This window comes from Trachurus trachurus, assembly GCF_905171665.1.
Source record: "Trachurus trachurus genome assembly, chromosome: 7".
Lineage (NCBI taxonomy): Eukaryota > Metazoa > Chordata > Actinopteri > Carangiformes > Carangidae > Trachurus > Trachurus trachurus.
The window spans coordinates 6,298,973-6,312,601 of NC_139901.1; the positions used below are offsets into that span (position 1 = coordinate 6,298,973).

A 13,629-nucleotide genomic window follows, 5' to 3' on the forward strand; every position below is an offset into this window, starting at 1 on the left:
CTACACACTACCTGAATACACTGAGTTTATATGACAGAGACAAAACCTTCAGACTGAACTGTGACGTGTGGAGGCCCATTCCTGCCAGAAACAGATGAAATGAAGAAGTTAAAAGAGGGATTTAAAAAAAACAAAGCTGGTTTTCAAAGTTACAATCATAAAATATTTTTGAAATTCCACATTCAAGTCAAAATTGTGTATGTCGTACATAAACTAATGTGATCTAAAGTATGGTTTCAGTTTAAATAATTACTGTACGAAAATACTGATAAACCAATAACTCAAATTCTGTCCAAATTATGCTGCAACTCTAAATGTTTGTCAAATGTAATCTTATGTTTCATTCTCAACTTTACAATACTGTAAAAGCCTAAATTTTAACCAAATCTAAATTATTTAACTTAACAAGCCAATACTGTATATAATAAATCAGAATTTCAACATCTGTTCCTTTACTGTCACAAATGGGCTTCCATAGTTTTTACGTCACACGCAAAGATAAGAAATAAAAAGGTTCAGGCTACATTCACACAAACAGCATTTTGGAATTATTGTGGCAAAAAAGGAAAGAAAAACAAATCTCTGTGACTCTAAAACTTAATTTACATTCATTTTAAAATGACAGCATTTTGGATATTGTGTTCACTGGAAATCTTTTAGCCCTGTGCTTCCACACTGGATCACACTGCTGCGTCGTGGAGTTAGACTTCATGATACAGAGCGAGTGTCTGAGGAGAAAATAAACACACACACACACACACACACACACACAGAGGGACAACGAAGCAATGCTAAAAGCTGAAATTAACCTCAAAACATCTTGACCTCAGGAATGAACCACCACACTGTTCAACGTAACACACGCACGCACGCGCACACACACACACACAAATCAATGGTCTCTTGAGTTTATCACCCAAACAAATCCAATGTGTTGTGATGATTTAAACAAACAAAAATAACCATCAGAATTGAAACAAAGTTTTATGTCCCCGTTCATCATGTGTGGCCGTTTATGTTGTTAAACGAAAATCTGTCACATCACATTCAGACTCAAACTGACATTTAAACAACTGCGCTGCGACACATCTCCCCCCGCTCTCCTTGGTAACCCAACAACAGATATAATATGTTTTCAAGAGGAACGATTATCTACACCAGGTTCTCAGTTCTTCAGCTGGAACAAGCTGATGAGCCAAACAGAGCAGAGAGAGGCTGTTCACTAAGTCTATACACTGCTGGTCAGCCTGATGTCCGCAGCTGCTGAGACAACGTCGGTTTAAGTCTGAATGTGAAGACGTTAATGTTAAAGGGATAGTTCAACATTTTGGCAAATTGGCCCATTGCCATGATCCCTATAATCATAGCAGTAGATTGTTACCTTTATTTGTCGGTGCAAGCTATTTTTAGAACGGCGGAGCAGAATCGCCAGCTGGAATTTCTTTGTTTCCCTCATCAAACTCATCAAATACACAATCCAACAACTCCAAAACGAGAGTTGTTTTCAAGGTAAATTCATGCAAAACCGCTGATGTTGTCAGGGACAGTTTTTTGCGTGGTGAATGTGCAGGTCACAACTTGTCCACCAGAGCGTTTTGGAGTTGTTGGATTGTGTATTTGATGAGTTTGATGAGAGAACCCAAGAAATCCAATTAGCCTCCTTAGCGTAGCTCTGAGCAGCTCATGGCTCTGCTCCACCGTCCTAAAAATAGCTTGCACCGACAATTAAAGGTAACTAACCTACTCCTAAAACTATAGGGATTATGGCAATGGGCTAATTTGCCAAAATGTTGAATCATCCCTTTAAATGTGAGAAACGGTGACCTCGGTCTCTCTGTTACACCCACGACTCCACGTCTTTCCAGTCTAATAAAAATACCCAATCCTAACACAAACAGCTGGAGGCCGGCCCAAACATCACATTAAGGTGCTGAACGTCAAGTGGGTCATTGAGAAAATGTAACAAGACTCTTGTGTGTGTTCCACAAAAAAAGAAAAGAAAAAAAGCATCATTCTCATATATTCACGCTTTTCGACGAGCAGAGCTGCTAATTTCAGTCTATAAAAAGGACAACTGTACGATACAAGATGAGACGTGACGGAGAGATCAAGCAGAAACATTCAGCTCACAGTCTTTGGTTGGGTCATCTGAAGAGGCCAGCAGCACTGTGGAGAAGCCTCAGAGTGAGCTCGCTTAGGAAAACGACAGGAAAACATTTGGACAGAATCCCTGAAGAGCACCTGATTCACTTCAAGTGACGACTTAATGCAAAGTTTGAGTTGAGAAGTCAACATTAAAACGGTGAGAGGAGTGGATGTTAGGTCCACAGACTGGTGCTGGTTTGTAGAGAGGGAATGTAGATGATGCTGGTGTCAGGAGTGAAGACGTCCCACCGTGGAGAACCACGACCACTTTAATCCCAGTTCGGTCCTGAAGTAGAAAGGTACCCTCGGAAGTGTCAGAGAAAAGTGAAGACCTGCAGAAGTGAAGGCAGCGGTTCCTATGGTGGAAAGCAACGGGTGAAAATAAATGAAGCCCCTTTTATTATTTGCAAAGTCCTGCGTGATGAGAATCCTCATCGGTCAGGCAGCAGAGAACAGGCGGCGTTCTCCGTTCAGGGCCCAAGTTCTTCAGACAGCAGGGGGTTTGGACGACTCGTTCAGGTTTCATGGTGCTGTTGCATAGAAGCCAGTCTGAAGGCGCTCATCTCTTCCCGGACTTCATGTAGGACGGTATCGCTCCCCGGGCCGTCAGGCCTTCGAAGCGTTTGTAGGTGTAGTTGATGAAGACCCAGTCCTTGTTCTTCAGGTCGGCCTCGGTGTGGTTGGACACCTGGGTGGCTGGAGGAGAGGAAGAAGATGGGGTGTTAAGCATTTCACAGCTGGTTCACAGTTCAAGTTAAACTCAGCTACAACATCATATTCAATCTGACACCTGAATATTTTTTCAACCAACTACTAAATACCAGAGACAGACATAACCATTACAGCTCTGAATACCTGGTACCTCCAACTCTCTGAACTTGAGGTTCATCTAATGCAGCTGACCATTTATTATTTTATGTCCTGGATGTTATCATTTATGTTATATATTTTATGTACTTTATGGACCCCAGAAAGATTAGTGGTCGCCAAGGCAGCAGTTTATGGGGATCCAATAAACAATAAACAACAGTGGAGGCACAAAACATGGGAAGTGTTGATGGAAGGTGGGAGGGGGGTACCTGCTGGCGTGAGGATATCCGAGTCGGGGAACTCGTCGAAGTTGGAGGTGTCGTCGATGCTTTTGATCTCGATGGGGATGGCAGCAGGTCTCTCCCTGGACAACACAATAGTGACGTTACACAACACGGCCAGTCATGTCAGCCTGACAGCAGAGGTGTGCTCCATAGAGACGGACGTGTGGGTCGAAGGAGCTCATGAACTGAACCAGGATTTTAGCCACTCGCATATCACAGACTACATCAAATACCCAACTTTACAACAAAGTAGTGACTACATGTAACTACATCTTGTCGGTCTGTACCTGATATGGTCGTAGTCCACCCCCTCAAAGAAAGGGTTGGACTTGATCTCCTCCACTCCTACAGCCCCGATCCTGTGCTCCTCCTCACAGCAGAACCTGCAGAACCCCAAAAACAGAAAAAACAACACCCCCACTGTGAGTAAGGACACACGGTGACTCAGCGGCTGCTGTGTGAGCTCCGTGAGAGCGTGACATGTTCATGCCTGAGGATGAGGTCTTTGGCCTTCTCTGAGATGGGAACTTCCGGAGGAAAGATGAGCGTCTCCCGCCAGTTCATCACCTTCCTGTACGTCTCCTGGGGCGTCTCCGAGCAGAAGGGAGGGTAACCTGCGCCAAGCAAAGACCAACCAAGAGTTTAAACCACATCGGCCCGGTCCAGACTGGTCTGGTCTGAAGTCCTGTCATGTCTCATGAGTCATTACCTATCAGCATCTCATACATGATGACGCCCAGGCTCCACCAGTCGCATAGTTTGTTGTATCCGTTCTGCATGAAGACCTCTGGGGCGATGTAGTCTGGGGTGCCCACTGTGGAGAAGGCCTGACAGGGAGGGAGCAACATGAAGTTAGCGATAGAGTGAAACTTAAAGGGATAGTTCAACATTTTGGCATAACACAACATAACAGATATTTAAATCTTGAAACCATGTTTGAGTTTTTAGAGTTTATTCATATTGTATAAACAATTTGCACTTGCTTGTTACTCTACAGTGAGGTTAAGGTTTTGGTATTTCTGCCCATATAATATGTATTAAATTTCTAATAATTATCTGATTTATTGCATCATTTCTGTATGGGAGAATCCTGTGATCAAGAAACCTATTGTTTAATGTACCATCTGTATTCATATGTTCTATAGATGATAATAAAAGCAGGACAAAAAATCCAGCTCTGATCACATGAAGTCAAAGTGTGACTGCACGTGGTTGACGTGTGGACCTACCAGCTGTCTCCTGTTCCTCTTCCAGGTCTCTGCTTTCCTCTTGGAGTTCATGTTCTGGAAAGCTGTGGAGACAGGACGGCTCAGGGTTAACAGACCATAATGTAACAAGCAGACTGAATTTCAAGCAATATGGAAAACGCTGCTGGTTTTACAGTAATCTATTATCAGCGAATATAAAGATGGCAGATTGGTGCTTTAGTAAAATGAGTCATAAACCATGAATAAATACGTTGCATGCAAACTGCAATGGAAATAAATAGAAAGGGTTGCCTGACTTTGCTTACTGAGGTCACTGGGCAGGCTGTGGTTCAGGTTTTTGTAGAACTCGGTGCGGTGAGCCCTCTTCAGCCCGGTGCACAGACCAAAGTCCGACAGCTTCACGTGCCCCTGGAAACACAAGACACACTCTTCTAACTTCTGAAGTCTGCGGCACAGTCCAGGCCCACGCTGTACATCAGAACTGAAGCGTTTAACATATTTAACTGGTTTTCCAAGCAGTATGGCAGCTGTATTCCTCCTGTTTGCACCATGGCACTTTTTCGATGTTCTGAATGGACAAAGACCCTTCCCATCTACCAGAGCCCTTAGGTTAGGCACGGTGGCAGCCAGAAAAATAATACTGTTAAATTGGAAATCCCCGGCCACACCATGTTTCAAAAGATGGCTCAATGAGACGCTTTCTGTTGCTAGAATGGAGCAGATTCACTACAGCAAAAATAACTCTTAAACATCCTTCCAGAGGATCTGGAAGCCATTTTTGGCAAAGCCAGACCAGACGTCTTAAATAATTTCTCCATCTAGAAGAGTTGTTACTATGTTAAACCTATGCGTACACATATACTATATATATGCAAGTTGGAACTATGTTGATGGACTGCCCCCCTACAATTAGTTTTTTTTCTTTCTTTCTTTGTTTTTCTGTTCTGTTTTGTAACCATGAATTACTCTCTTAGCAGGTAAAGATGCCCTTACTTTTTCTCTTTTTTCTGTAAGGTCTTTGGAACTTTACATTTTGATGGTACGTATGTTCTCTAGTTGACTCATACCTGCTAGAAAGGGCAATTTGTTTTTTTTTAAACTATAGCTACGGTTAAGAAGCTGAACATTTGCTGAACATTTTGCTGAACATTTTGAACACACCATCAAATAGGACCACAATGGAAATAAGCCTTTGGGCTTCATTGTGTTTTAATCCTTTTGAACACTTGTTTAATGTTGTTCAATAAAGTTTTCAATTCAATTCAATTCAATTCAATTCAATTCAATTCAATTCAATTCAATTCAAAAACACAGCTCACCCTGGAGTCCAGCAGCAGGTTGTCTGGTTTGATGTCCCGGTGGATGAAGCCCAGCTGATGGATGGAGTCGATGGCCAGCACCGTCTCCGCGATGTAGAACTGAGTGGCCTCCTCTGTCAGGGTGTCTTTCTTCATCAGCAGGGTCATCATGTCTCCTGCAGCACAACAGAAACCACAGAGAGTTAATGGAGCTTTCTGGGGAAGTGCAGCCGAGGGGTGGGGGGTGGGGGGGTCTCCTTGTCTCGTCAGATACTGCGCTGTGGGGTGAGAGGGTCGTATGCACCTCCAGGCAGGAACTCCATGATGAGGTAGAGGTTCATCTTATCCTGGAAGCTGTAGAACATTTTGACCACCCACAGGCTGTCTGCCTCCACCAGGATGTCCCGCTCAGCTCGGATGTGACCCACCTGACAGACGGAGACACACAACAACACACCAACACGGTCAAAGGTGTTCACCAGCATGCCTGCAGGTGGATGCATTAATATCTCTCATGACTAAACGTAGAGGAGAGGCTAAATTAAAATCCAATCCTCTGTCAGTTACGCAAATTGAACACAGCAGCACACCTTTCTGTGGAAAAACTAGTATGTACAGCTTTTTGTCATGTGTGTCATGCATGTATGAGCACTGGTCGTACAAACTGTTCTGTCTTTAATGGCGCTTGTTCTGTTTGGATATACTCATCATCATCATCAGCAGCAAAGCAGATTTTTTTTCACATGTTAAAGAAATTTGAATCTCTCTTTGATCTATAATATTCAAATAATGAATACATATATTTAAATGCTACTTTGATTTTGGTACTTTCTATTGTCTACATTTTCTTATTATTGTGCATTTCTGACAGTCACTATTATTTGATTTGATTTTTAATAACTGTTTTATTTGTCGTTTGTGTGCGTGTGGACAGCAGAGAGACTAGCAGCCTCTGTGTGGAAGCTGATGAGGATCAATATAAAGAAAGACATTTGTGTGTCTGTGTGTTCTGCTGCCTCACCTGCTCTTTCTCCAGCATGTCGGCTTTACGGAGGATCTTCATGGCGTAGACGTGACCGGTGTCTTTCTTCTGCACCAGACGGACCTGGAGGCAAACACAACACGGATGATGCAACCTGGCACAGGCTCAGTCTGAAGTAGCGCTGAAATACGGTCATGCTGGATTTTCAGGTTCAAATAGACTCGAGTGAGAAAGAGCTCCTCTGCTTTAATACGGTGAGAGAAACTTTACAACACACCTGCACACAGGACCAATGATTCAGGTTTATAAGGTAAAACGTCTTTACCTCTCCAAAAGCTCCTCGGCCAATCACCTTCAGGGACTCAAAGTCCTCCAGACCCAGTCTGGTCCTTTTCAGACGCAGAAACTCTGTCTCTTTCCTCGCGTGCTGAGAACGCCGAATACGTTTCTGCAGAGAACAAACCACACATTAAAACACACACACAATCTGCACAACACTAACACCTCAACATCATCCTTAACTGTACATTTTCAAAACATTAGATCCACTTCTTTACAGTCTGTTTTACAGCTCAGAAGTTCATCCTGAAAACATATTGAACTGGGATAATGAACTATTTTTTTCTCATGTGTTCTAGGCTTGGGCGATAGGACGAATGTATCGCCAATCGACCACCGGCTGAGTCCGTCACGGTTGATTTAATTTTTGGCGATTGTCTGGGCGATTTCTTTTGCATTTTATTTCGCCAAATTAATGGTCTGCCTCCACAGAATTCAACTCTAATTTACATGGAGCACAATTCAAAGCGTGCGTAAATTGGATCTGGCAGCTATAGTTATTTAATATGTATGTTGTTCTATGTTATTCACACTGATTTCCGACGAGTCTGAATTATTTTTAGAAGAGCGTTATGTTTTATGATATTCAGTGTGCCCTTATTTTGAAATCCTTGTACCGGGGGTTACTGTTACTGTTACGAAGGATACGGAAATAAAAGTAGCGAAGCTCCGGACAGAGTTGCGTTATGAAAACACATGTGTCTATCACAACAACGGATTTTCCGGGACAGATCAAATCCGTTAGATTATCAAGCTGATTATCCATACGAAAGGTAGGCTGCCGGTTCTCACGGCCCAGACTTCTGCCAATAGTTTTTTTTTTTTTTTTTTTTTTGAGGGTGTGTGTGTGTGCGCCGAGCGGACACGCGTCTATGGGACAGGCTTTTATTTAATTTAGAACAAACCTTATGCTCAGCAAAGATGGAAAATATATAGTCTATTATAATAAAATGGTTCTGTTGTTTGGATCCAGAGCAGCATTCATTTACAAGTTTAATAAGCACCAATTAAACTTCTAAATAAACGTAAACATTTAATAACTCGGGTCAGGTTGGACCACGGGCTTCTTTTTTTCTTCTTCCTCACAGGAGAATAAGGTGTGCGTTGCGCTCACCTCGCTTCTCTCTGACGCGTCGGTGTTCTGGTTGTGATTGATCCGCTTTATACATACACACCTGCGCTCCGCACACGTGTCATAACTGCCGAATATATCGTCAATCGCCGATTTAAAGGGGTACGGTGGCCGATTGGAAATTTTTAACCTATCGCCCAAGCCTAATGTGTTCACTGTACAGAAATATTCAGGAGACTGTTGAACTCCCATGCAGAGCTGCCCCTGACCATAGTTAAAGAGGAACTGTGTAAGTTTGGTCGCTTTTCCGCTGTTTTGCTAACCCTCCTCCCGGCCATGTGCATTTGTTTACAACGAAGCTGGCAAGAAAGCAATCAATAGAGCGGTAGATAATATTATATATCATTTACAATGTTAAGACGTGTATATTAATGTAGTCTTATCTGTCATAAACAAGAGATTACAGGTTATGGGGCATGTTTGTGTGGCGGTGCACAGAGGCGAGAGCTGGGACACCGGGGCGGTGGCAATGATCTTGTTTTTCAGCCAAGAGACGCAGTAAGTGACACGGATTTGGAAAGCAGAGAGCCTCCTTTCTCCCTCGTAACAAGTTGAGTCATTTATTAAGCCACCACAATTACTCCAAAGCTGTTTAATTAAGGTAAAAATGTAGCAGAGTTAAGCTACAAATCCTGCGTAGTTCCTCTTTAACTCATTTTCATTTCTGTGTCATGCCAGTGTGGCCCATCTCACATGGGATTACATCACCATCACACTGCAGAACATGCGTCATCTTCTGGTTTTACAAATAAAGGAAGATGCAAAACAGTGCATCACCAATTTTCTCACAAGAAGAAAGACGTTTGTTTCAATGTGTCTCATGGAAATAGCCAACTTCAACTTTGTGCATTATCTATATGCAATAAATCAATATCTGCTTATTATCTATGTTGTCTGTCTCAGGCTACTGTCTGGCTGAATTTCACCCCAAACAAAATTCAAAGTGTTCCACTCCAGGATGAGCATCATGCTCTCAAAGAAAACTATTACTTAAAGGGATAGTTCAATAGTTTTGGCAAATTGGCCCATTGCCATAATCCCTAACCCTAACCCATCAAACTCATCAAATACACAATCCAACAACTCCAAAACGTTCTGGTGGACAAGTTGTGACCTGCACATTTACGCTATGAGATAATAACACAACGTTACCAGACAGAGTTGTTCTTGAGGCAAATGCAGAGACTGCTTGCCGAAAAACTTCCCCCGATAACGGGAACATGCATCAGCGGTTTTGTATGAATTTACCTCGAAAACAACTCCGACTTGTAACGTTCTGTTATTATCTCATAGTGTGGTGAATGTGCAGGTCACAACTTGTCCACGAGAGTGTTTTGGAGTTGTTGGATTGTGTATTTGATGAGTTTGATGAAGGAAACTCTGCTCCACAGGCTCAAAAACCACACACAATGCTGGGACACGACTGAAAAAACTTCAGCTCCTTAGAGGGAATTTTCCATTGCATTGCATGCTGGGAAAACACAGCAGATGTGCATTCGTCACTCACCTCTTCATCAGCCAAGCCTTCCTGATCCATCACTTTCTCCAGCTTCTGCTGCCTGAAAAGACAATTTGACTATTACTAATAACACTGTCACTGAACATTGTTTAAGTTTCTAATAACATGTGCTCTCACTCAAAACTAAGGATAAAATAAAATTAACGAAGAACCCAACCTCCAATATAATCAGGAGAGTGCTGAATATAAATGATGTTACAAGAGGAAGTGGCCTTCCCTCGAATGAACTCTTGACATAAACCACACCTTTCACACAAAAAATACGGTTTATCTGATTATGTGTGCAGCAGAAGAACTCGTTTTTCGGTTTCAGAATGAGTTTCGTGTCTAACCAAGAATTAAAACACCAAAGTCATCAACGTGTCAGTGGAAACCGCTGAAGTGAAATCTTCTATGACTGGATCTGAGACTTGGGTGTGTGTTTGGTTACCTCATCTCTCTCTCCTCATGCTGGGCGATGAGGTTGCTGTAGAAGTTCTCCAGGGTCACTTTGGCCATGGTGACCCGCTCCTTAGTGTGGTTACTCATGGAGGAGCACGAGCTCTGGCCGGTCATCGCCATGCTTTACCTGAAAACACACGAAGAGTCCACACAATGAGGTGAGAACATTGTCGTCAGTCCACACCAGTGGACATCCAAGTCCATTTAGACGGCGGAGCAAAAAAACACAACAAGGAAACAGTCGGAAGGCCTGAAGGAATCAAAGTGCAAAGTACATTTATAAAATGAACCTTGTCGTTATTCCAACAACAGATAATACAGAGTTGAGTTGAATACTTAAAACTGGAGCTGTGAAATAACAGAAGATAAAGAGGAAGGAAAGCTGCTGGCTCTGCTGCCGGAGCACAGCCACGTTGATTAACACTGTGACTGACAGCGCGGTTATGAAGAAACCCTGACGAAATCTGATTTGTGCAAGCAAAGCGATGATGTTTGAGTATTTCTGTGACCTGGATGAGGCTGTGAGAAAAGAAAAGAGAGAGAAAATGAAAAGCTACTGCAGCCCAGGTGAATTTGTACCTGCAGACTGCGTGGTTTGACTAACAACTGCTTTAACTTTCACTTTCATTTTGCAACAATTTGGTGGGAGAGTGAGGAGGGTTTCATTCTGAGTTCGAATGAAGTTCACACGTCACTGCACAACTAAATCCAAAGGAGGACGGTGCTTTTGATTTCACACTGCAGTGATGATGGTATGTAGAACAACTGGAGTAGTAACTGTGGAAACTCTGCCCAGCCGAAGAAGGAGAAGAGAGAATGTGACAAAAAAATCCAGCTCTGTCGACTTGGTCCTGCCTCATTGATTGTTTTTTCTCTGTCAGCGGTCCCTCCACATCCTGCTCCAAACCAACATCCAGTTAACGCCATTTCTCCTTCATCGAAAAAGTAACAAAATCTGCCGACAGATTAATACCACTGGGTGTTTTACTGCCTTCCTATGTCAACTGAGGATTCCTCCATTTGCTTCTTGCGGTGGACGTACCCAGGCTGATTTATTGATTTATTGTTTGCTTGAGAAAAATAATAAAAACATTGTTCCCGGCGGCACAATGAGCGAAGCTTACTACATTCTTCTTTGTTTTCAGGTGTATCTTTAAAAAAAGACTGAATAAAACCAGCGAACCAAAGATTGAGTGGTGTTTACACACAGGCAGAGTGAAAAAGTGAACGTCTCCACAGCCTTCCAGCTATGTGAACATTTGCCAGCGGGTACAGTGCCAAAAAAGTGTGTGTATTGACCTGTTTTTACAACTCAATGTTAAACTGGCAAGCAGAGTCCACTCTGAGCACAGGTGATCTGTATGAAAACACTGTGTGTGTAGGGGAGAAGCAAACATATACAGAGCTGAAACCAGTTGATAAATCACCTATGACCAGATCTAGACTCAGACCTGGTCTAAGAGCACGAGTAGGTAGCTTCAGACATCTCTTTTACAGTATACATGCTACTGGATGTACGATAATAACACAGCTGTACACCATATGATGAGGTCACCGAGAATGATGTCATCTGTGTCATTTACAAAAAGTTCCTTTGTGAGTCTGTAAATAGACACCAATGGGGCACATTTAGACTTGTTACTGCAACTGTATCTTGACACCATGTCTGTGGTGTGTTTTTCTTTGTTAGCAGTGTGTGTGGTTGTGAAATATGCGGTTAGATGATACAAAACAGCGCAGAGCAGCTTCACGCGAAGCCTGGGAAAAGCAGCGGTTTTAGCTGAAAAGGATCACGACATGTGATTGGATGAGGAGATACCGTCAAAAACAGACAACAGCAACCTTTTGATGACTGATGAACATATAGCTGATGATGATGTGTCTGGCGTTTGGGAGAAATGTTTCGTTAACGCTAACTTACGTTTGCAAAGAATCAAACAACCATCGCTGTTATTATTATCGTGTCATTCTCCAAAAGTGAAAATAAACCAGAAACACAGTGTTGACGGTCACTCACTAAACACGACTGATTGACTTTGTCCGAGTTTCAGTGAGCTGTTGTCAGAAGCTGTCTCGCCCTGTCACTGTCAACAACACGTCGTCTGAAAAGTTCTTCGTCTCGGCTGCAACGTAGCCATCCATGCCACCAATTATCCACAGAGCAAAAGACTGGGTCTGGAGAGCACTTTAACTCTACACTTGGCGTATTTTAACGTAATATTGGTTTAGTTATACTTACAGTGTGAAGTTTGTGTAGTTTCCGTTAACCTAAAGCCTCAAAAATAAAAACTTTAACCCGCTAACATTAGTTAGCTTGCTAGTTAGCTATTAAAGTTCCTGGATGCGTAGAGCCAGAAAACAAAGTAAGCACAACACCGGAAGCTCATTTCAAAATAAGAGCATTCCGTTTAAGGATACGCTGTTTTCGTTCGTTCGTCACTCTCGTACATTTTATTTTGAAGGTTTTCATCGGAAGCTCTCGATTCTGCTTTCACAAACCTGACAACCCGAAGTTAACCAAACCAGATAGCGAAGGGAAAGTTAGCTAGTCAACGTTAGCTACTTATCTGCTAAAATACCTTGAGTCGGTTATTTCTAAACTCCGCAGTGTGACACAGAGTGCGTTGTCGGTTCAGTTACTAGGGTCATTTCTAAAGAAAACGTCCAACTTGATGCCTTTTGACCTTTCGGTTGTGTATTTCTGTAGTTGGTCTTTGTTCGCTTACCTTGGTCGAAGGTGCGGTGTCTGCCGTCTCTTCCTCTGCGTGCGTCAGCCACCGCTGCGTCACCGTCAGTCAGAGCTCAGCAGGACACCTAGTGGTCCAACTCACAGGTGCTGGTCTGGTGCTGGTGCTCCTCGTGCTCCTCTTCCTCCTCTTCAGTTCCCGGTGTTGTCCGGTACCAGAGGCCCCGCTGCCTCCCGCTGTGTTTGTGATGAGATGCACTTCATTCTATCAGATTTAATGCCCAGACGTGATATTGCAGCATACTGACTTTATCGTCTTTCCATGTCACATTTATATTTTGCTGTTTCATAGTTGGTTGTGTTGCAGATTCCAATCCACATATCCCACCTTCATAGGCCCACCCATGACAGTTCACAGTACCCCAGTCCCAGCTTTGACCTTTGTCTTCTTCCCCCCTGCATAACAATGTCCTTTGTCTGCTTCTGTCTTTCTATTTCGGATCCGTTTATTTATCTGAAAGGAATTTTCTACATATTCATAGAGCGGTTTTACAGTTTTTCAATTAACTGGCCTGTATCTCAAAATCTGGAATAACTAGCTATCCCAGTTGTCAGTGGAAGACAGCATTACACTTTTTGAGCTGCTGCTGAAAATCTCTTGTGTGCATGGTTCTTAAATTATCAGAAAGCTAAACAAATATATATATTTAAAAGAACATAAATCAGCAGAACTCCCAGCTCCCACCTTTCTTTTTAATTCTGATGTGGTCTAGGTCTAAACGAGG

General features: G+C 42.8%; 1 protein-coding gene across 4 annotated transcripts; it reads right to left on the reverse strand.

Annotated features, from left to right (window-relative positions):
• Positions 1-1,724: 1,724 nt before the first annotated feature.
• Positions 1,725-12,914, reverse strand: LOC310989020 (serine/threonine-protein kinase 38). 4 transcript variants are annotated; one of them, XM_083975869.1, is made up of 14 exons: positions 12,885-12,914; positions 10,148-10,285; positions 9,706-9,757; positions 7,053-7,175; positions 6,767-6,850; positions 6,050-6,173; positions 5,767-5,921; positions 4,753-4,855; positions 4,469-4,530; positions 3,949-4,066; positions 3,730-3,853; positions 3,527-3,622; positions 3,225-3,319; positions 1,725-2,841 (listed from the first exon to the last, which is right to left on the reverse strand). In XM_083975869.1, exons 2-14 carry the CDS (start codon positions 10,276-10,278, stop codon positions 2,705-2,707), a joined length of 1,404 nt encoding a protein of 467 aa, XP_083831995.1. In that variant the 5' UTR covers positions 10,279-10,285; positions 12,885-12,914; the 3' UTR covers positions 1,725-2,704. The 4 variants fall into 4 exon arrangements, with proteins under 4 accessions (XP_083831995.1, XP_083831992.1, XP_083831993.1 ...); XM_083975866.1 differs by having other exon boundaries at positions 4,744-4,855; XM_083975867.1 differs by lacking the exon at positions 12,885-12,914 and adding an exon at positions 12,398-12,506 and having other exon boundaries at positions 4,744-4,855.
• Positions 12,915-13,629: the final 715 nt, after the last annotated feature.

Excerpts from the sequence above, each read along its gene's own strand:
- LOC310989020 (XM_083975866.1), bottom strand. The coding sequence starts at position 10,278 with ATGGCGATGACCGGCCAGAGCTCGTGCTCCTCCATGAGTAACCACACT. Across the intron at positions 6,851-7,052 it reads GCCGAGGAGCTTTTGGAGAG|GTCCGTCTGGTGCAGAAGAA; the intron begins GTAAAGACGTTT and ends GTTTGCCTCCAG. Across the intron at positions 3,623-3,729 it reads GCCAAAGACCTCATCCTCAG|GTTCTGCTGTGAGGAGGAGC; the intron begins GCATGAACATGT and ends GGGGTTCTGCAG.